This window comes from Danio aesculapii, chromosome 2 (genome assembly GCF_903798145.1).
Source record: "Danio aesculapii chromosome 2, fDanAes4.1, whole genome shotgun sequence".
NCBI classification, from domain to species: Eukaryota; Metazoa; Chordata; class Actinopteri; order Cypriniformes; family Danionidae; genus Danio; species Danio aesculapii.
The window spans coordinates 30,474,844-30,495,946 of record NC_079436.1 but is presented as its reverse complement, the minus strand read 5'-3'; the positions used below and the strand labels follow the sequence as shown (position 1 = coordinate 30,495,946).

Below are 21,103 nucleotides of genomic sequence, written 5' to 3'. Positions count from 1 at the left end.
ATTATAAAATGTAAAAAAAAAAAATACTGTATTAGTCATTTTTAAATATTATTAAATTAGGAATTTACCTATGGCATCTATATTTACCTTCGGCCCACAAGCCTCAGTCAAGTTTGGTTTTTGGCCCCTCATAAGAAAAAAATTGGGCACCCCTGATTTAAATAAATCATTTGATTATCAAACTAAAATTGCTTGTGTAATAATTATATAAATTATTAAAATACATAAATTATAGCAATTTTTTTTTTACTGTAAAGTGACCCTTAATTTGAATAGAAACTGGGGGTGGTGCTCTAGTGCATATTCAATCATTCGTTTAGCAGACTCCATCCAAATCGACTTAGAAATTTGGGGAGGGGGGGGGGTGATAGCAGTATATAAATGCTATGATAAGTCTTCATTTTTCCCTTTCCTTGTGAGTATACTGAGAGTAGTGTCTCCTACAGGTGGTTTGTCAAGCTCACTCACCCGTGTGGTGCACACTCAGAACTGCTGAATGTTTTCCAAGAAGTATGAAAGCTTTTTTTAGAAGCTGTGAGGTGTATATAGAGAGAAAAAGACTTTGTGAAGCACACAAAGAATTGTTTTTCCTAAACATGGAGTGTTGATAAGAAAACGCATCTAAGATGTGTCACTTCGGTCACAGTTGATGGGTGGAATATTGGTTTGTTATCTCTAAACCAGAACAAAACCTGCCATAGAGCTGGTTAGCCATGCAGATACCATGGCAACAAATATGAATTGATACTAAGCTACCTTCATGGTACCTATAACCAAAAATTGGTGTAAATTAAACTGAAACTTAACTGGCTCTTAACTATAAACTTAACCATTTTACATATTGTCAGAAAAGTGACTCATTTGTATAATTTCATTTGTACATAACATGATTTTTAAAAGGAGGCATGCCCCCAAAGCTCACCCCTAAACGGTCACAACAAATTATACTAAAATGTAGAAATTCAGACAAATTAGCATCTACATCAATATATAACACTGCAGTAAGATTGCATTGCTAATCTGGCTTTATGTTCCAGGTGCCCAGATCCTGCACATAGTTTTTCCTCATCTTTCTTCTGCTTTAATTTGTTCCAGTAGTGACTATGGTTTGACCTTCATCTTTTTACATTGAGAAGCAGAGAGCAGGGAGTTAAAGCCTTTTGAACAGGATGATCTGAGAAAATTTATGGGATGAAAATTGAGAAATGTACTTATTTTGTTTTTGGAAATATTTTTTGGTTGAAACATTTGTTTTATTTACTGTAGCTTGTCTAGGAGAGCCTTAAAATATATATACATCTTTAAACAGGGTAGGAAAAAACTAATCTTTTACCGATAACCTTATATTGTCTAATAAACACTAAGAAATAAGCCAAAGTAAAAAATAAAAATAAAAACCACAAAGAGCTGTCTTCAAATGTTTAATTTCTCTCAATTACTTCAGAACAACATTGGAGACATAAATCGATGGAGAAAACCACCAGTGGTTTGAAGCACCCTGAGATTTAATAATGATAAAATAAAACGAGGACTATCAAGCTACACTCCTTTGCTTTGAACAATTCCACCCTTTTAATAAATAGAATAAGTTTTTTAATCTAAAAGTTTCACACCAGGGTGAGTTATGTATTGAATTACATCATTTAATGAAATCATGAAAGGACATTCTTCCAGCACCATTATTATTCTTTGTTTTCTTCATTTGACCAAAGTAATACGACTATGAATCCAAATATCTGTCAAACTTAAGCTAGGTAACAAAGTTAAAAGGCCAAAAAGTGTGGTCTAGATTTTTGAAACTCATCCATCATTAAACCTGTCATAAGCCATAAGTGTTTCCAATATTTACTGTGAAAGATCTAAACTGATAAGAAAATGTCTGAAATGCCGCCCGTTGTTCTCTGTATGAGAGGTGCGTGTGTGGGTCATGGGGTTTAGATGAACTGCAGGACCACCTCCAGTGCCAAAGCTCTCAGTGAGAATTTTCAGTCGCCCACAGAGCAGCAACATTTACTGCTGATGCCTCCGGTCTTTGTTCACCATCACTCTGCTAAGGCTAAGTTTTTTGTCTGGATCTTGGCCAGGTGATCTGATATTCCAGCTTCAACTTTGTCACACTGCGCTAAGTACCCCTGAACATGAAAAAAAAACAACAAAGAGAACAATATTTAGATCTGAAATCAAATGTTTCAAACGTTCACACTTAGCTGATGATTGATTCTAAAGTGTGTTTGGCATGATGTCCCGGGAGAGAGCCCTGAGCCTATAAGATCCCCTCCCTCTTGTTAGCAAGGCGAGTGGGGAGTTTGAGCTCAGGTACAGTAGATCTAGATGAACTCCCCCGACTTGTTAATAGCTAATGACAGATTATAGGAATAGCTATATTTACTAAGAGTTCGTCTATAGTGCCACTGTGAGAGGACACCTGGGGGAAACCTACACGAGCACAGGGAGAACATGCAAACTGTGCACAGAAATGTTGACTGGTTCAGTAAGGACGTTTAATCACTGGGCCGCCGTGTCACCCAATGTAGAAAAAGAGGGTGGATTCTTCAAAACGAAGATAACTGAGGTAAGAAACTCTGGTTATTTATAGTGAGTTAGGAATCATCTGATTGGTGATTCATGTGTTAGCTAATGCAGGACCAGCCATGGTCAATCATAAGCACGTGATCCTCTCAAAATAAGTTTATGAATAAACTTTAGTTATGTGTGCGTGAACTTTTTCGCTGTGAGAAAAAATGACTTTTCTTATGTTTTATCTCATGACTCCCAATTGTGAGCTTACGAATGTAAACTGCAGGACTGAAAACTGAAAAATTGCAAGGCATAATAATAATTGGAATAATTAGATTTTGAGTTGAGTTTGAATCGATATCTAGGAAATTAGAATTCACATTTATTGTTCTGATTATCTGTGAAATCAGAGTTGCAAAGTGAAAACAATCAAGATCTGAATTCTGAGTTACATCACACTTCTGCATTGTTTTTCTGAAATTTAAATGAGAAAACAAATTGCAATTTGTTTTAGAGTTCCAAAGTCACAGTAACAAAATATCCCATGGCAAAACAGGCTTCCATAGTCATGTGCATGTTAAAAATCTAAAGTGTTCAATTACTTCTAGCCTAATGTTGATGTCATAGACCTACCTGAACAGTTTTCACAAGTCCCTTTTTCTTCATCCTGCAATCGCTAAAACTCTCAGGCAAGCTCTGTGGAAAATGCAAGAGTTTATGAATACAGTGCATTAGTAACAAGATAAATATACATATTAATCATGTCAATCATAAAGGGATGGACATGGTCAGCAACAATACTCAGGTAGGCTGTGGCGTTGACACTGTGCTCAGTTGGTACTAATAGACCCAAAATGTGCCAAGAAAATATCCCCCACACCATTAAACCACCACCACTAGCCTGAACCATTGATACAAGGCAGGATGGATCCATGCTTTTATGTTGTTGACGCCAAAATCTGACCCTACCATCTGAATGTTGCAGCAGAAATCAAGACTCATCAGACCAGGCAACGTTCTTCCAAACTTCTGTTATTGTTTAATGCACTTAACAGATTTCATGTATTCATTTTCCTTCTGCTTTTTCCCTGGTTTATCACAGCAGAATGAAACACCACTTACTTCACAGATTTATGTATTTTAGGTGGTTTATGTAAAATGTTTTATGTTTGGTATTATAATTTATAATTGCATCTTTAGTGGTTTTTCAACTAATTAATTTGTCTTGTCCCAATAGGTGGATTCAGAGGGTTTTGCAAAAAAAGCAGACGTGGATTTAGCTGGTTTTGACACCAAAGAAAATCTACCTTGCTTAAAACCAAAGAATTGTCTAAAGTGACATTTTTAAAAAGAATTATTTTATTTACTAGCTAATAACCTTATCATTACATATAAACTGAAACTTCTGAACCTAATCAGAGGAGCCTGAAAGAAAATGCTCATTTACAAGAAAAAAGCTCTGATGGATTTAGAGGGTTTTGCATCTGAACTCTTCATATATAACTAAACAGGTTTCATAGAAACAAAAGCAATAACAGATCCTTTCTTCTGTCTTGTGATGTACATCCAGTGCAACCAATTGGTTCTATTGATTGTTTACTAACTGGATTTTGAGATGTGGGTGTTGACCTCAAAAATGTATGTGAGACTGTAGTCAATCGTGCAAGGCCAGAATTTTAGTGAAGTAAAATGAACAAAAATAAATAAATAAATACAATTACCATTCCATCTATTTCCTCAAGGATCTTCATGAATTGTTCGGCAGCAACTTTCACTCTTTGGTCCAGTTTGTTTAGCGCCTCAGCCTGCAACTCCTTCGCAAGAAATCCCTGAAAATCATTTCATAATGAACTACATTATGAGAATGTCTATTTTGTCTAGCTTTATATAACAGATGTAGTGATGTTGCACATACATTCTTCAGTCCAGTGAGTTCCCCGTCCACCTTCTCAAGCTTCTTAGCGGTTTGTTCCACTGACTTTTCAATGTCTTTAAGTTTTTTAAGCTCAGCTTCCTCCTCAGGGCTGTTCTGTAGAAATAAAAGCAGCCTGTCAGACTCAGAAATAATTACAGATATACAACACCGCTCAAAAGTTTGGGGTCAGTTTTTTATATTAGAGTGATTCCTGAAGAATCATGTGACTCTGAAGTAAAGACTGGAGTAATGAAGCTGAAAATTTATCTTTAAAAATCACTGGAATAAATTCTTGAATTAAATGATTTTGAACAGTTATTTTACAGTGCAATAACATTTCACAATTGTACAACTTGTACTGTATTTTTGATCAAATAAATACAGCCTTGGTGAGCAGGATAAGCTTATTTTAAAACATTTAAAAATCGTACAGATCCCAAACATTTGACCGTTAGTGCATCTTCAAGAAAAAAAACAACAACACAGCACACATCTTACCCTCTTTCCAATCATCATCATTTTACAACCCTGCTTTATTCCAAAGCCAGATAGCGGCTCCTCCATTTCCTTCAATGACTTCCCTACAGAAAGAGCAACATCAGGTTATATTGCAGATAGTTATTATTGCATTTCACCATAAACTACTGCAGTTAAGAATGTGATTATTTATTCCAAACACTGCAGCGTTTCATTCAGCTCACAATAATTACAGTAGTTTATACCCAAAACACAGTTGGCCGGTGAGTACTTGGAACCAAAGAGGCCAGAAACATTAAACAGAACATATATGTTACTGTATTACCTTTAAATATGATTTTCTGGGATGGTGCTGGTACTCCTGTGGCTTCTGTCAGCGCCTCACACAAATCCTTTAACAGTGGTTCATGTCCATCTTGACCTGTTAAAGTGATGCTGTGTTTGGTTGTGCCTGAGACAAGAACATTCAATATTATGATCAGGTTAATTATTCCTCAGAATAATACAGAAAGCTAACCTGCACTGTACTGTAGTTTCACTCCTCAACAACAAGTTGAAGTTAACCTGACGACTCCAATATATATCCATAACCTGTATATGTATGCTAATAGAGAAATAGCTGTAGTGGAGAGGGATGTTCATATCATTCATTGGTAGCTAGCTTCAACAATGACGATCCGCATCAAGCTTACATCGATTTAAATAGCGACTGCGTTTATTTTCGATACATTTTTTAAAATACGAAAGCTGGTCTGTCATATTTACCATAAGCAACTGTCACTGTCAAGGTGTTCTCCGCCATATCGGCACACTGTTAGCTAGCGCTTCACAACTTTGCAGTGTGTACATGTGCAACCGGAAGTGACGAGTATGTGCGTCACGCCCATTTTCTTCGTATCAGCCTGCTGCTGCTGTTCTTCGGCCTTCATGATAAATCTTATTATTATACATTAAATGCAAAACTTCATACTCATAAATGTAAGTTCTCTGGCAAAAACATTGTTTCTTTGGCTTTGAAGGGTAATGGAGTACTATAAGTTATGTATGTATTATTGATGTAGTTTTCCGATTCCTATGAGACAAAACGCAGTTTATATATATATATATATATATATATATATATATATATATATATATATATATATATATATATATATATATATATATATATATATATATGAATATATGTATGTATGTATGTATGTATGTATGTATATATAAAACTATACAAGCATTTTTCATACAACCCCCTAATGTACAATTGTATATGTTGCATAATGTTCGACATATACATGTGAAACATATAAGTATTAAATATTAAAAGTATTATAGTAATTGGAAAGTCTTAAGTGTGTGTGTGTATACATACATATAAAATTAAATACACTTAAGACTTTCCAATTACTATAACACTTATTGTAGTTTTGTATATATTAATTTGTTTACATAGTAAACATAGACCATAGTCCAGGTCCATAGCCAGAGGGGTTGGGGTGGTTCGAAAGACCCACCCCCCACTGACAAAGGCTCAGAATTTGTCCCTACATGAGCTCATTTGTCCTATTTGGACACATTTTGGACTGCTATACCATCATAACTTGTGAAAATAACTCCTCGAAGAAGGCTTTGAGACCAAGAATCTAATATAAGTTAAGTCATCTTTCACTTCTGACCTACTGTATCGTTTTTAAATAGAGAAAACATTTTACATATAACTTTAAATCAAAATCTTGGACCTTATTCTTACAAGAAAAAGTGACCAGTAAAAAGGCGCGAAGCACGAAAAGTACATTTTTAGGCTTATAAAAGTTAACTTTAATACTAATTAGACTATTGTTCTTATCAATGAATTTCCAAATACTGTATACTTTTTTACAAGAGATGCTAGAAAAATTGGGAAGTTCTACATTATTATTATTTATTATTATTATTAATATTATTATCATGTATAAATTTTTGTTATTAGTAAAGTTGAATGTGCTGGCCAGTTTGTTATTTGCTTAATAAATGACAATACTTTATCAGATTTCTTTTTTCCCTAGTGATATATGATAAAAATAATATGTATAAATACATTCTTTTTCATTTTCCTTTATTCTAAGTCTTTAGGAAATGTTTTGGTACATCAAAAAGTGTGGTTGTGATGACCACCCGACAAGCTAATCTAGAAATAAGTAGTGCTTAAAATGTCACTGAAATGCAGTAGCTGTTTAAACTACAAATACTTAACTTCATAGTTAAATAGAAAATAAGGTGAATAACTGTGAAGGTACACTTTTTGAAAAAAAAAAAGAACCACCCCTTTCATTAGGCTGGCTATGGGCATGTATAGTATGTAGTGTATGTTAGTATTATTGTTGTTATTAGTAATTTCTTTTATCTACGTTGATACCTTATATATTGTTTATAGATATGTAATATTTTAAAATTTGTATTTTGGAATAATTTGAAAGGATTTAGGAACCTGCTGTTAATATTTGTTTTTTTATCATTATAATTATCATGAAAAAAAAAATCATATTTTTTTTTGTCTGGCAGCTGTGGCAGATAATATGACTATGTAATACATTTTGTTCCTGTGGCATTTAATAAAACTTTTCTCTGGCATCTGTTATTGTACTGTCATGAACAGCCCAATTATTTACACAAAAATGCTCTGCTCTTTAAAAAAAAAACACACCATTTATTGCCTCTCAGACTCCAGTGATGCATTTCACATTTTAGAATATTTCAGATCTTGATGTATTAATGTGGTTACAAAAACATGATCAAGTAATACTTCAAGCATTATTTGTACTAGACTGCTGTACAGTGCCGCTTCAAGCAGGTTCTTCATTCATGCAACCCGGAACTGTAGAGCTGAAAAACTTGGGTTTACGTCAACAATAATGTTCAACATGTCAACAAGCTCCAGAGTAAAGACATATTTACTCTTGACAAGGACACAGATATTAATATCAGTTGACAAATGAGACACTGTAACAATATGAAATATATGAGCTTATTTATCCTTAACATTATACAAGAAAAGGTTTTTAAAAAAATTCCTTACTCCAAAAATGTTCCGGTGTTTTGTTAAATTTCCAGTCCTTTGTAGCTTTTTGTCTGTTGTTTAGACCTGAAATGAGGCAATTCATATTTGGTGACCCAAAAATATGATTAATAAAAGGTATATCGTTCAAAGATGAAGTGTCCTATTTTAAATTAGTTAAATTAAATTTACTAAAGCTATTTTATGTACATGTATATTGAAAACAAAAGTTAAATGTTAACGTCTGTTTAAATGGTTTAAATAATATTTTGAGAAAATAAAGTGTCAAAATAATGTTCCATCATCAATCAGCATATCAGATATATTTATGTGAAAATGAAACAGCATACTTATTATGACCAGTTATTATTATTATTATTATTATTATTATTATTATTATTATTATTATTATTATTATTATTATTATTATTATTATTATTATATAGAAAGGAATATGTGATCGTATCAAATTTGTAAAAATCTTAATGCATTAAGACAATGCTGACAAATGGGTAAAACCTACTGGTTTTATAGATTGTGGCAAAATATACAAAATTTTAATGACAATTAAGTAATATTTTAGGGTTATAGTTTGTTAGCTAGTTTCCCCCAGAAATGTAAAATTTTGTCCTTGTTTTCTCAACCTTTACTTGTTCCAAACCTGTACACGTTTCTTTTTTCTGTTAAACACAAGCGAAGATATTTCGACCAATGGTTGTAAAAAAAACTATTGGAAGTAAGCATTCATTTCCAAATTATTTTTGTTTCCTATACCACAAAACTCTATAGGTTACCAACAGTTTTTCTAAATAAATTCACTTTGTATTGAGCAGAGAAAAGAAACTCAAGCATAGTTAGTAACTTTATTTTTTAATTTCTTGGCAAGTTATCCTTATAAATAAAATCTAATAAAGTCTTTGAATGACTCTTGTTGTAAATATCCTAATAGCCGTTTTATGCTGATGCTTTTAAATCCCTTTTGCACATCTGTTTAGCTGTGCCTTTACTGAATAAGCACTGTGCCACATCTGACAGATCACACTATTATGTCTTTCTTTTTCTTTATATTCCTTGTCTTTCATAACCTTTTATTCTTTGTTGTATTTATTTCTTATTCTTGTTTCTTTTATTCTTGTTAAGTAAAGCACTTTGAATAAACATTGTGTATGAAATGTGCTATATAAATAAACTTGCCTTGCCTTGCCTTTTGTCTTTGACCCATTTGCAATGTGCCTTATTTGGATATCCAAAAACTAAAAGTTACTGCAAAATTGAATGTTAAATTCTAATTAAACTTAGAATATTATGTTCAACACATTATAGTTACAAAGCCATGTGCTAGACTGTCTAATGAATACAACAAAACTTCAATATCAGCACAAAAACATTTCTTCCAACATACTAAAAAAACAAAAAAACAAACTCCTCTTGAAAACAGATTCTTATGTGGCAGGGATCTGTGGCAGGCCAAACTCATCCACCAGAACGCCATCCTAAGACAGATCAACACAAATATGCATTGAACAAATCACATAAACAAATATCATAACAAAAATTAATCAACATGATTTCACAATAACTCCTTTCACACACACAGACGTTTGCGGTAAATTGCTGTGAAAAGATCATGCTTGAACAGGCTTTTTTAAATACCGGAAAAACTGACTGTAGTTTTCCAGAATGAGAAATTGTAACATTGAAAGTAAATTGACATTATTCTGCTGTGTGTGAACAGTGCATTTTGAATTTACCTGTGAAGTCATTCTGTTCATTTTATGACCATTGAAGAACTGCATTCGGTTGTGACAAAATGTTTTAAAAATGAAAATGATGGAGCATTGAACACCCTGTTCTGATGACGCAGGAGTTGCAACTATAGCACCTGAGATGGCCATTCTTTGAAGATTTTTAGGAGTTTGATCAAACTAGTATCAAACTTTGCAATGTTTATTTTGCTAGCTCACATTGTTATTCTTAAAATGAATAATTAATCCATGCAAGTTAATCCACTGAAAAAAAAAGTTTGTTTTGGTAATCAAAGTCTGACCATTTGTTTCCACATTTCCACATGTCGGTCCTTGTGTTGACATCAACCTGAGGGCTTCCATAGCAAATGTACATTAATATCCTTAATTATGCCTCTCTTAACTTTAGTTTCTTATGAGAGAATGATGCGCAAAAAGAAAGCCCTGCCTCATCATCAAAATTCTAGTACATCAACATGCTGAGTTAAAAGTCTAAGCAACTTCTGGATGTGACAGACAGGAAGCGCAAGCTGGTGTCACAAGTATCACAGTTCGCTGCATTGAAAAGTTCAAGCTTGGTAAACTGACCTGCGAAATTGCATCACGGGGCTACGTGAGACCAATAGAAGATCAAAACATGACCTCTCTGAACAGAAATTTAAAATATGGACCAATCGCTTGTTTTTTTTATGTCGAGTCATCCTGTTTAATCCCACCCCTTTTTGCATGCTCAAACTCTAGTGTGACCACAGCATTACTGTGTGAAAGGGGCTAAAGACATCCGACCAATCGGTAAGCTTCTCCCCTCAGTTGAGTATCAGTTGCACAGGAATCTGTCCTTTTTAAGGTTTCAACACCATATCGAAAAATTGGAAGATTCAATATTATCAATTTGATGGTGTTTGTTCAACAAAAATGTTAAAACAATGTGTCTGGGGTACTTCTTACACTTATTCCAGGCTTCCTGAGAGGAAGGACATTAAAATTATTCCTAAAGGACAGACATTAAAACTTCCTAAACTTAAACGAGCAACTTAACATCCAGAAGATCAAAAAGGATATACACATACAGATTAGTTAGATGAGCCCTTCAGCACCTTTCCAAATTAAACTGGTTTATATCTAATTTAATCTTGCCCTGCAGTGCATGAACAGTGTTAGTCCTGGACATTTGTCATCTGAAATCACCTTCTTCTGTTTGCATTGAGATCTGTAAACCTTGACTTCTAAATTATCCACCTAGTATGTATATAAATCTTTTACATATCTCTCTTTGACTTTTTCAAGTTCTATAGGTTAGCCCTCTATTTCCATAATGTATAAAAAAACATTATAAAAGATGACATGTGATTCAGCAACATTAGCTAAATGGGTGTGAGGTAACCGATATCGCCGTTTTATCAATGCAGTCTGCACCTTATTGGTTTTGGTGTCACTGGGCATCCCTTCAGGAATAGAGGGAGCAGATGAGGCTTCGTCTAAATAAGAGCTATCATCATCCAGCAGTAACTCATCTCCAAGAGCATCCAGTTCTGAAACACAAAAAAAGATAAAGCTTCAGTACTCCAGACATACAGACAGACAGACAGACAGACAGACAGACAGACAGACAGACAGACAGACACACACACACACACATACACAAACCAAACACACATACAGTACACACACACCTGCTTCCAGCTCATCCTCATCGATCTCTGGTGTGCCGTAACTGCGACTGAGAGCTTCCTGTACTTCGTTGGCCTCTTCCATCATGTCCTCCAGTTGATCCTGCAGGTCCTATTAGTCACACATAACGGTAATGAAAAGTTTTTTTTATTTACAACAGATCATCAATCCAACATATTACTTTAGAAACTCGGTTTATATCAAAATCAGTATATCAGTATCTAAATAAATGACGAGCATACTTCAATCTGATCCATCTTCACTTGTTTGTATGCTTTCTTCATTTCTTTTGCTCCAATCTTCATAGCTTCCACCTACAAAAGTACAGAAAATCTAACAGTTGAAGTAAATAAATAACAACTAATCCTGTATGCACAAAAAGTGACTCTTTCTAGAATCTTCACACATTTTCTGAATAACACCAGTAATTATTTTTCAGATTAAATTTAAGAATTTCAATTAATTTTTTTTTATTTACTTATTTTAAGAGAACAAATCAAATGTTTGATTATATAAATGAATGCATTTTTAATCCACTAGTTTAAAGAATTATTTGTTTTAAGAAAGTTATGAAAATCGATTATAAACTAACAAAATAAACTTTATTATTTATTTATTTTTTGTTAAATACCATATTCAAAAAATGTAGGCATGCTTTTTTAAATGAATAAAATAAATGTAAATATCAGATGTGCTGGGAATACTATGGAAGGCAGTAAAACATTCTTATGCATTTATTTAATTAGTAAAATAACATGAAATAAGACAGGTCTTTGCTAATCAAAGTTTGCATGTGAATTAAAGTAAACAGAAACTAGTACATGGAGTAATACTGACAGATGTAATGTAAAATAACAAGTCTTTACTGTTGTTTTGGTGTCCCTTAAAGACTGGATTGTATAGTTGGCTTGTTCCATATTAAAAGACTGTTGAGAAAGTTGATCTCTTTGCCCCTCGTACCTGCAAAATAGTGAGGGAGAAAGAAGAAGTAATAATTTTACATTGCATTAATATAAAATAACAAATGACTGCATTTTTTTCAGGGTGAAATGAAAACAGTTCTTGATATTGAAACATTTCATGCATTGTAAATGAACATTATTCTGGGAACAAACTCACATTCTCTTCTGTTTCAGCACTCTCATTGCCTTCTGCTTCACCGTATTCTGTGAAGAGATCATTCAGCTCACAGTTACAACTGTTCAGGATTTACAGTGAGATCCAAATATTTTTAAAAATTAATTTCTTTTCTTTGTTGCTAAATCTTCACTTACATGTATTTTAAACTAATTGAGTCACTCTTACAGATAGATTAAATACAATATTTTAGTTTTAAGTTGAATACAAAATCTAATTTAAAATTTTAAGCTTTTGAAAAAAAATGGAAACAAATTAAATGTATAATTGATCAATGTATAATCAATATTATAGTTAAAGTCATCCGTCAATTTAAACTTAAGATCTTTGTTGATGCACTTGATGTTTTTGAGTCCTCCTGAAATTTTTCTAATATACACGACCATCATGTTTTGTAAAAACATAACATTTACAGAACTTGGCATAAAATTATTGTTAACTGAAATACATTTAAAACAAACATATTGTATTTCATTTATGTGTACGAGTGATTTATCTAGTTTAAACAAAATGTAAGTCAAAATGAAGAAAAATGTAAAGAAACTAATATTAAAATGATGACGTCGCAAAAAAAAATCACAAATTAAATGCTTTGACTGAAATGAAATAAGGCGATGCAGTGGCGCAGTAGGTAGTGCTGTCGCCTCACAGCAAGAATGTCGCTAGTTCGAGCCTCGGCTGGGTCAGTTGGCACTTTTGTGTGGAGTTTGCATGTTGTGGCGACCATAGATTAATAAAGGGACTAAGCCGAAAAGAAAATGAATGAATGAATGAAATGAAATGAAATAAACAACAAAACAATGTGTTAATTTATAAATAAATATAAAAATGTACAATAATTAAATACTTATAAATTAAATGACTTATACGTTGTAATGTATAATTATAATTGACTTGTTTATACTTATAAATTAAATTAAATATTTATAAATAAATTATTTAACATTTAAATACTTTTAAATTCAAACTTATATTTTTTAACCCTAATATTTCAATTTAAAGAAACATTTACAAGTGACAATGATAATATTATATAATATGAAGAAAAAAACATAAAAAAAAAAGAAAACACTGATCTCAGACTTATAAAGCTGCCTGTTTTTATTATTAAAATGTTTGCTTTATTTTAACTCGACTTTCTTATCTCACTTTTGAGGGTCCGTCCCTCATCTTCTTCATCTGGTCCTTATACTTCATGAGCTCAGCATCGATTCTCGCTATTTTCTTGTCGATTGACTCGATCCTCGTGTCCACCTGCGGTATAACGGGACCATGAACACTCAGCATCCACAGCACATCCATGTCAGACCTCAAAACACCAATCAGGACACTCGACTGATGCTCGCCAATACATTCTCAAATTCACGGTACTTACATTGCCTATGCAGTCAGAAAGGTTAGGAGACGGCGTTTGTTTGCTTCGACCGAAAATTCGGTTCATATTTATATGGGAATGACACTTATTTGCTTTGTAGAGGTATTTAAATGCCGACCACCACAACGGGCTTCTTCCGGTTGGTCGTGGAACACACACCATAATAAGAGTCACGGCTGAGGATTGTGCTCTTTTCCAATTGTTTGTCACTGGTAAGAATCTAACAATGCTTGTGTGTTCCTCTTTCTTATTTTTATTTTTTCCATGAAATAGTTTTGTCCCATGTCCTTTCAAGCACAATAGGAAGATTTTTTAATAATGGGGCTGGTATTTCTATTATTAAACATATTTATATATACTTACAGTTGTCTTACTCTTATGAATATTTATTTATTTGTCTATTTATGTTTGTTTGTTTGCTTACATAATTTCATTAAATACTTATACCTTCCTTTCATTCATAATAAATCAACATAAGGTGGAAAAAAAATATTTGTATGGTGGAAATATAATTTAATTTGACTAACAATTGTGACCGCACAAAAAAAAAAAAAAAAAAAATCAAAAGCGTAAATTTATGAAACAGACATTTATATAATAAATAAACCATCTGAAAGCTAAATAAGCTTTTACATATACTATTTGAATATCTGGACTTTGAGTATGGAGGACGAAACCTGCAAAAACAATAAATAAATAAATATGCAAATATATAAATAAATGAGTGAATAAATCCCTAAATTCTTGCATAAATAAATTAATAAATAAAGATGCAAATAAATAAATAAATGTATATAAAAAATCCACACATTCATGCATAAATAAATATTATAATAGATCTATAAAAAATATTTGACTGTTTTTCTTTTCTCAAAATGGCTTTACTTGAAGCGCTGTAAAAAAAATTGGAAAAATTTCTTTTTTTAAGATACTTTATGAAATGTTGTCATATGGCATAAACGTCCAACAGTGGATCTAACTTAGAAATTTCAAATTTAGAATTTTCCTTATAATTAATAATTGTGTTTTTTGAAATGATTGAATTGGTGTTGCAGTATTTTAAGCGTTTACACAGAACTTATAAATGACACCTTATACATACTTTCCAACTCATATTACCACAGTTTTCATTTATTCCATTCTTTTTTGCTGAATATTATTGAAAACAATCATAGTATTGCATTATCATGTATACAACATACAGAAAATATAAATATTCTATCTAGTAAATATTAACAAATAAATAACAAGTCTGGTATATTCAGATGCATCAGAATAATGTAGCTACTAGCTAACAATGTTTAAATATTATACTATACACTATACTACGCCTGTCTTATATGCCTCAGAGCTAACTTACTTGAACTGTTTCCAACACTGCTCTTATCAAATGTCCAATCTACATCATTCTCATGCTGTCTAAAACTCATTTCATCCTCACTTTCATCTGCAGGAAGAGCCAGTTCTGTCCTTTTCTTGTTTCACTTACCATAGAACATGGTGGTGCTCGCTAATACACTGTTCCCTGTATTCATATCTATTCAAAAGTAGTATTGCCATTAAAACTAGATTTTATCCATCATGCAAATTCCATTAACCCACAACTAATCAACATTACTAGCATTCATGTTGTTATTGTTACAACTTAAAAGTTCACAGCTGACCTTGCTAGCTAGTGTTGCCATTTGCAACACATACATTTGATCGATTTACAAAAAAAAGTTGATCTTGAGTTGATCTTTTGTTTTTATTGACTTTACATTTGCATTCAGCATCTACTCACAATAAACGCCAGTCTGTCAGAAATCGGGCCACACGAATTACACGAAATAAGAAAATGCTAAACTGAAAGCTTATTTTTCTCATTTTTTTCAAACGTTTATTAAAATAAACTTTCAGTTTAGCATTTTCTTATTTCGCTTGTCTAATTGAATTATTTACCTGCCTGCACTATTAATTATTTGTATATTTATTTATGCGGGCAGCACGGTGGTGCAGTGGGCACGTTAGCCTCACAGCAAGAAGGTTGCTCTTTTGAGCCCCGGCTGGGTCAGTTGGCATTTCTGTGTGGAGTTTGCATGTTCTCCCCATGTTTGCGTGCGTTTCCTCTGGGTGCTCCGGTTTCCCCCACAAGTTTTAAAACATGTGGTATAGGGGAATTGAGTAAGCTAAATTTTCCGTAGTGTATGAGTGTGAATGGGTGTTTCCCTGTGATAGGTTGCAGCTGGAATGGCATCCGCTGCGTAAAACATATGCTGGATAAGTTGGCGAATGATTCTGCTTAGGCAATTCCAGATTAATAAAGAGACTAAGCCAAAAAGAGAATGAATGAATGAATTTATTCATGCAGGATTTTTTAAACATTTTTATACACATTTATTTATTTGCATATTTATTTACTTATTATTTTATTTATGCAGAAATTTAAGGATTTTTTATTACCCATTTCTTTATATATTTGCGTATTTATTTATTATTTATTGTTTTTGCAAGTTTCGTCCATATCTGAGCGTTCAAAACATGGACTGAGAAATTTGCTTTTAAAGCTAAGTAAATGAATATGGAGAATGAAACAATAAAAAACAATAAATAAATAAAAAAGCAAATATATAAAGAAATGAGTAAATAAGTCCATACATTCCTGCATAAATAAAATAATAAATAAATAAACAAATATGCAAATAAATAAATAAATGTATATAAAAATCCACAAATTCCTACATAAATAAATAAATAAATAATTAATAGTGCGGACAGATAAATACTTAAATAAATTACACGAAATAAGAAAATGCTAAACTGAAAGTTAATTTTTCCTCCCTTTCAAACATTTATTTATGTCTTGAACGTAGTTCCGTAATTCCTTTTCCCCAGGTCAACATGCTAATGAAAAACATTTGAAATGAATTAAGGCAGGAATTTGTGGATTTTGTATACATTTATTTATTTATTTGCTTATTTATTTATTATTTTATTTATGCAGGAATTTTTGGATTTATTTACTATCAATCTATTTATATATTAATACTTTTTGCAAGTTTCATCCTCCATAAATGAAGTGCTTATCACTTCACATTACTGATTAAAAATAAGTTTTGATATATTTACGATAGGAAATGTACCAATTATCTTCATGGAACATAATATTTACTTAATATTCTAATGCCATACCTGTATGGCATGAATGAAAAAAATCAACAATTTTGATTCATACAATAATTTTTTGGCTATTGCTGAAAATATAGGCCAAACCATGCATCAATGTGGTTCAGGGACACAAGTTTTAGCAACATTTACAGTATGCCTACATAAAAATGCTTATGTAATTTAAATGTTTTATTTTGTGTTAATGGTTTTGAAACTGTTAGAACCTGTTTGATATATAGTTGGAGTCAGAATTTGAATTTCTTTTTTAAATATTTCCCAAATGAAAGTTGGCAGACTATTCAAGCTCAATAAGGAGACTCTAAGTACCAACAAATCATAATTAGCACGCTAAACCCATATTTAAACTAAAACATATTTATAATTGAACATCTACAGATTCCATTGGGTATGTTTGCTCTCTAGAGCTGTTCTTGCAAACAGATGTTTCACGCTCACACAGGGTGACCTTGACGCGCTATGTTTATCCATTAATATCTACCATGGCAACGGCAACACTTCATTAGACTCACCAAGAACTAGATTTAACAGTACTGAAAGAACCGTCTCTGAAAAGTGTTAATGTTCACATCATCTGACTGGACAGCTCTGTGTAAAAAAAAAAGAAAGTAATTTTCTGTCTTCTGAAGCCTAGCATCTTTTCAAGCTTTGAACAAAGCATGCAGAGATATTCAAGGCATCTTTCAGGGGCATTTCAGAAAAAATAAAAATAAATAAATAATGTTGTCATGCAACTACTCTCATGTTGCTCCAAAAGGAGAATCTAGCTAAATAATTCCCATAAAATTGTGCATTTGGACAGTTTTGCTTTGGTGTTCTATTGTTTCGAATAACTTGATATTAATTCCATAATATTTCAGGATAGAATCAAAGCTCAAAGCCAAGACCATTCATTTTAAGCCCTCATGGCCACATCGTCCTCTCTGAGCTGTTCTCATTATCCTGACAGACATCAAAGGTGTGGAAAAATAGAATGTCTTGCTGTCTGAATTAAGCTATAAGATGCACAATAAGTTGCCATGGCGATGCTGCCTTTGTTATGGTTACGCTTCTCTCATCTTCTTTGTTGTCTTCTATGATTTCTCGGACACGTCATTTAGCCATGATGGATGAAAGCTTTGTAATTTAAAGGATTTTTTGACATCTCTGAACACAAGATGACTCAAATCAGCACTGATTCTTGGGTTCAATTTATTGACAGTACACATCATTTTCAAATACAAGTAATATTATGCAAGAAAAGTACGGCTGATAATAGCAAAGCTCATTTCATTTGCTTTCAAACGAAACTCTTTTTTAAAAAATTGCACATTAAAGCACAAGCTGAGAGCAAAGCACATTCATGAGCTGCTGTTATAGAGTAAAGTACAAGCACATTACTGAAAGTACAATGCAGCTTCTCTCACTCTGAGCTTTATATCACAACAGAAAGCATTTAAGATGAACAAATATTTGTAATTTAATGTCTAGATTTCAGTGCTGTTCAAGGATTAATCATGATTAATTGCAAACTAAAGAAATATTTGCTTTTACATAATATATGTTGGAGTATTATATACATTTATTGTGTATATGTGATACACACTCACACACACTGTAAAAAATACTGGGTTCCACACAATCGACTTGTGTTAGGACAACATGAAGGAATTAAATTAGTTTAAGTGTTTTTACAAATTTTTAGTCAAACATTATTTTTTGAGTGCATGTAAACAAAACAAAAATATAAAAAAATAAAAATATTTACAGATATTTAAGTTTATAAGTAACTTGTATCATATACATATATATTTTATTCATTCATTCATTTTCTTTTTGGCTTAGTCCCTTTATTAATCTGGGGTCGCCACAGCGGAATGAACTGCCAACTTATCCAGCATATGTTTTAGGCAGCGAATGCCCTTCCAGCTGCAACCCAATCACTGGGAAACACCCATACACATTCATACACATACACTACGGACAATTTAGCCTACTCAATTCCCCTCTAGCGCATGTCTTAGGACTTGTGGGGGAAACTGAGTCACCCGAAGGAAACCCATGTGAACACGGGGAGAATATGCAAAGCCCACACAGAAATGCCAACTTACCCAGTCGAGGCTCGAACCAGCGACCTTCTTGCTGTGAGGTGATTGTGCTACCCACTGTGATGCCCTTTATATTTAATATCTAAATATTAATAAACATGTTCTCAAATATATGCATGCATGTGTGTATTTATATATACACTGTAAATAATGCTGGGTTCCACACAATTCCTTCATGTTATCCCAAACACAAAGCGATTACGCCAACTTAATAATTTTCACAAATTTAAGTGAATTCAACACAAAGCAATTATGTTGTCACAAAAACAACTAACAATTGTGTTGTTTCAACTCATTTTAAATAAGTAGTTGGTCACACTTTATTTTGATGGTCCGTTTGTTGAATTTAAGTGTGGTTTATTTATAAACTAATTTCGAGAGGATCACGTGCTTATGATCAACATGGCTGGCTCCTCATTAGCTCCGTAATCTGACCCATTAGATGATTACGGAAGCATTATAAATAACCAGAGTTTTTCACTCCAGTTATCTTCGTCTTGAAGCTTCCCCCCCTTCTTCCTCCCCCTTTTTCCGATAGGGCGACACGGTGGCCCAGTGGCTAGCACCGTTGCCTCACAGCAAGAACACCACTGGTCCAACCTCCTATCGGGCTGGTTGGTGTTTCTGTGTGGAGTTTACATGTTCTCCCCGTGTTCGCATGGGTTTCCCCCGGGTCCCCCGGTTTCTCCCACCATCCAAAAACCTAAACCATAGCCAATCGACTAAACCAAATTATCACCGAAAACAACACTAGTTTACACACGCGGCGACAAGCAGGGGAGTCCTCGAGACCTACCTGAGCTCGAACTCCGCTCTCGCCCTTCTAACGGGAGGGAGCCCTGGGCTCGAGGATATTACAAGCTCAGGGCTCTCTCCCGGGACAGCATGCCAAATATGCTTTATTGATTATCAGCTAAGTGTGAACTCTTGAAGTTACATTGCATCTACATGCCAACTAATTCTCATTAGATTATAAGTAGACTGTTAGGTTGGGGTTAGGGTTAGTGTAAGTTGACATGTACTTGCAAAGTTTCTTATAGTCTGTTAAATGTCTGTTGAAGGAGTAGTATCAGCAGATATTAAGCAGAGAGTCTACTGATACTGGCTAAATGGACCATCAAAATAAAGTGTTATAAGGTAGTTTGAACAAGCAGCAGAAGTCATTTTTTGATTGTACACATAATAAATATACACAGTACATATTCATATATTATGCAAATACAAATACAAAATACTTTTATATGTGATTAATCGCAATTAATCTTAGCTGGCCAGAAATAATAGATTCAACAACAACAACAAAAAAGGCACAAAAGGCATTACATTTGTTAAAACAAGAATTTTGCAATTAATTCCCAATACATTTGTGGCAATAGAGCACTACTGATGTGGCCATATCTTCTGATGAGTGAATATATTCAATAACAGACTCTCAGATAAACACAACAAAACGACACTAAAAGAATACAAATGTATGCTAAGTGTTGAAATGTATATATACATGATATTAACTATATACAGTTTCATTCTACTTGGTCACATAAAGAATTTTCTATTTACAATAACGTTACTCAAGGATACCCACATTTTCATGCAATAGAGATGTACATCAACGGTCATGGAAATAATAATACGCTGTATTAAGCATAAACAACCTGACTAAGTGGACTCGGTCGGTACGTTAGTTGGTTGTTTTAAAGCCCTATGCCCAAACAAACACACAAAAATCCTTAGACTCCCAAGGCAACTTAGATACGTAATCCTTCATACATAATCATTGTAATCCTTTTCATACATAATCCCTCGATCTACATCAAACACAGAGAATAGAAAGCACTTTTCAGTCAGTAAGCAGTTCTGAAAGCACCACCTTTACTCAAACTGCAAACTGTAGCCTACATTATTTACTTTTCCATCGTTAGACTTTTATAATTTCCTGAGTGATAATTATGAATCCGCTTATTATAATACATAGATTTTTTT

At 33.1% G+C, this 21,103-nt stretch overlaps 2 protein-coding genes across 2 annotated transcripts; both read right to left on the bottom strand.

Moving 5' to 3' along the window:
• Positions 1-1,408: 1,408 nt before the first annotated feature.
• bag1 (BCL2 associated athanogene 1) lies at positions 1,409-5,765 on the bottom strand. Its single transcript, XM_056466992.1, has 7 exons — positions 5,675-5,765; positions 5,235-5,360; positions 4,931-5,013; positions 4,433-4,546; positions 4,239-4,346; positions 3,151-3,213; positions 1,409-2,132 (listed from the first exon to the last, which is right to left on the bottom strand). Exons 1-7 carry the CDS (start codon positions 5,709-5,711, stop codon positions 2,043-2,045), a joined length of 621 nt encoding a protein of 206 aa, XP_056322967.1. The 5' UTR covers positions 5,712-5,765; the 3' UTR covers positions 1,409-2,042.
• A 2,680-nt stretch (positions 5,766-8,445) lies between these two features.
• Positions 8,446-14,020, bottom strand: chmp5a (charged multivesicular body protein 5a). The gene is made up of 8 exons (XM_056466981.1): positions 13,869-14,020; positions 13,643-13,747; positions 12,476-12,522; positions 12,223-12,316; positions 11,599-11,670; positions 11,359-11,467; positions 11,102-11,217; positions 8,446-9,433 (listed from the first exon to the last, which is right to left on the bottom strand). Exons 1-8 carry the CDS (start codon positions 13,932-13,934, stop codon positions 9,383-9,385), a joined length of 660 nt encoding a protein of 219 aa, XP_056322956.1. The 5' UTR covers positions 13,935-14,020; the 3' UTR covers positions 8,446-9,382.
• Positions 14,021-21,103: the final 7,083 nt, after the last annotated feature.

Excerpts from the sequence above, each read along its gene's own strand:
- bag1 (XM_056466992.1), bottom strand. The coding sequence starts at position 5,711 with ATGGCGGAGAACACCTTGACAGTGACAGTTGCTTATG. Across the intron at positions 4,547-4,930 it reads TGATGATGATTGGAAAGAGG|AACAGCCCTGAGGAGGAAGC; the intron begins GTAAGATGTGTG and ends TTATTTCTACAG. Across the intron at positions 3,214-4,238 it reads TTGAGGAAATAGATGGAATG|AGCTTGCCTGAGAGTTTTAG; the intron begins GTAATTGTATTT and ends CATTTTCCACAG.
- chmp5a (XM_056466981.1), bottom strand. The coding sequence starts at position 13,934 with ATGAACCGAATTTTCGGTCGAAGCAAACAAACGCCGTCTCCTAACCTT. Across the intron at positions 11,671-12,222 it reads TAAGGGACACCAAAACAACA|GTGGAAGCTATGAAGATTGG; the intron begins GTAAAGACTTGT and ends GTACTTTTGTAG. Across the intron at positions 11,218-11,358 it reads TGAGGATGAGCTGGAAGCAG|AACTGGATGCTCTTGGAGAT; the intron begins GTGTGTGTGTAC and ends TTTGTGTTTCAG.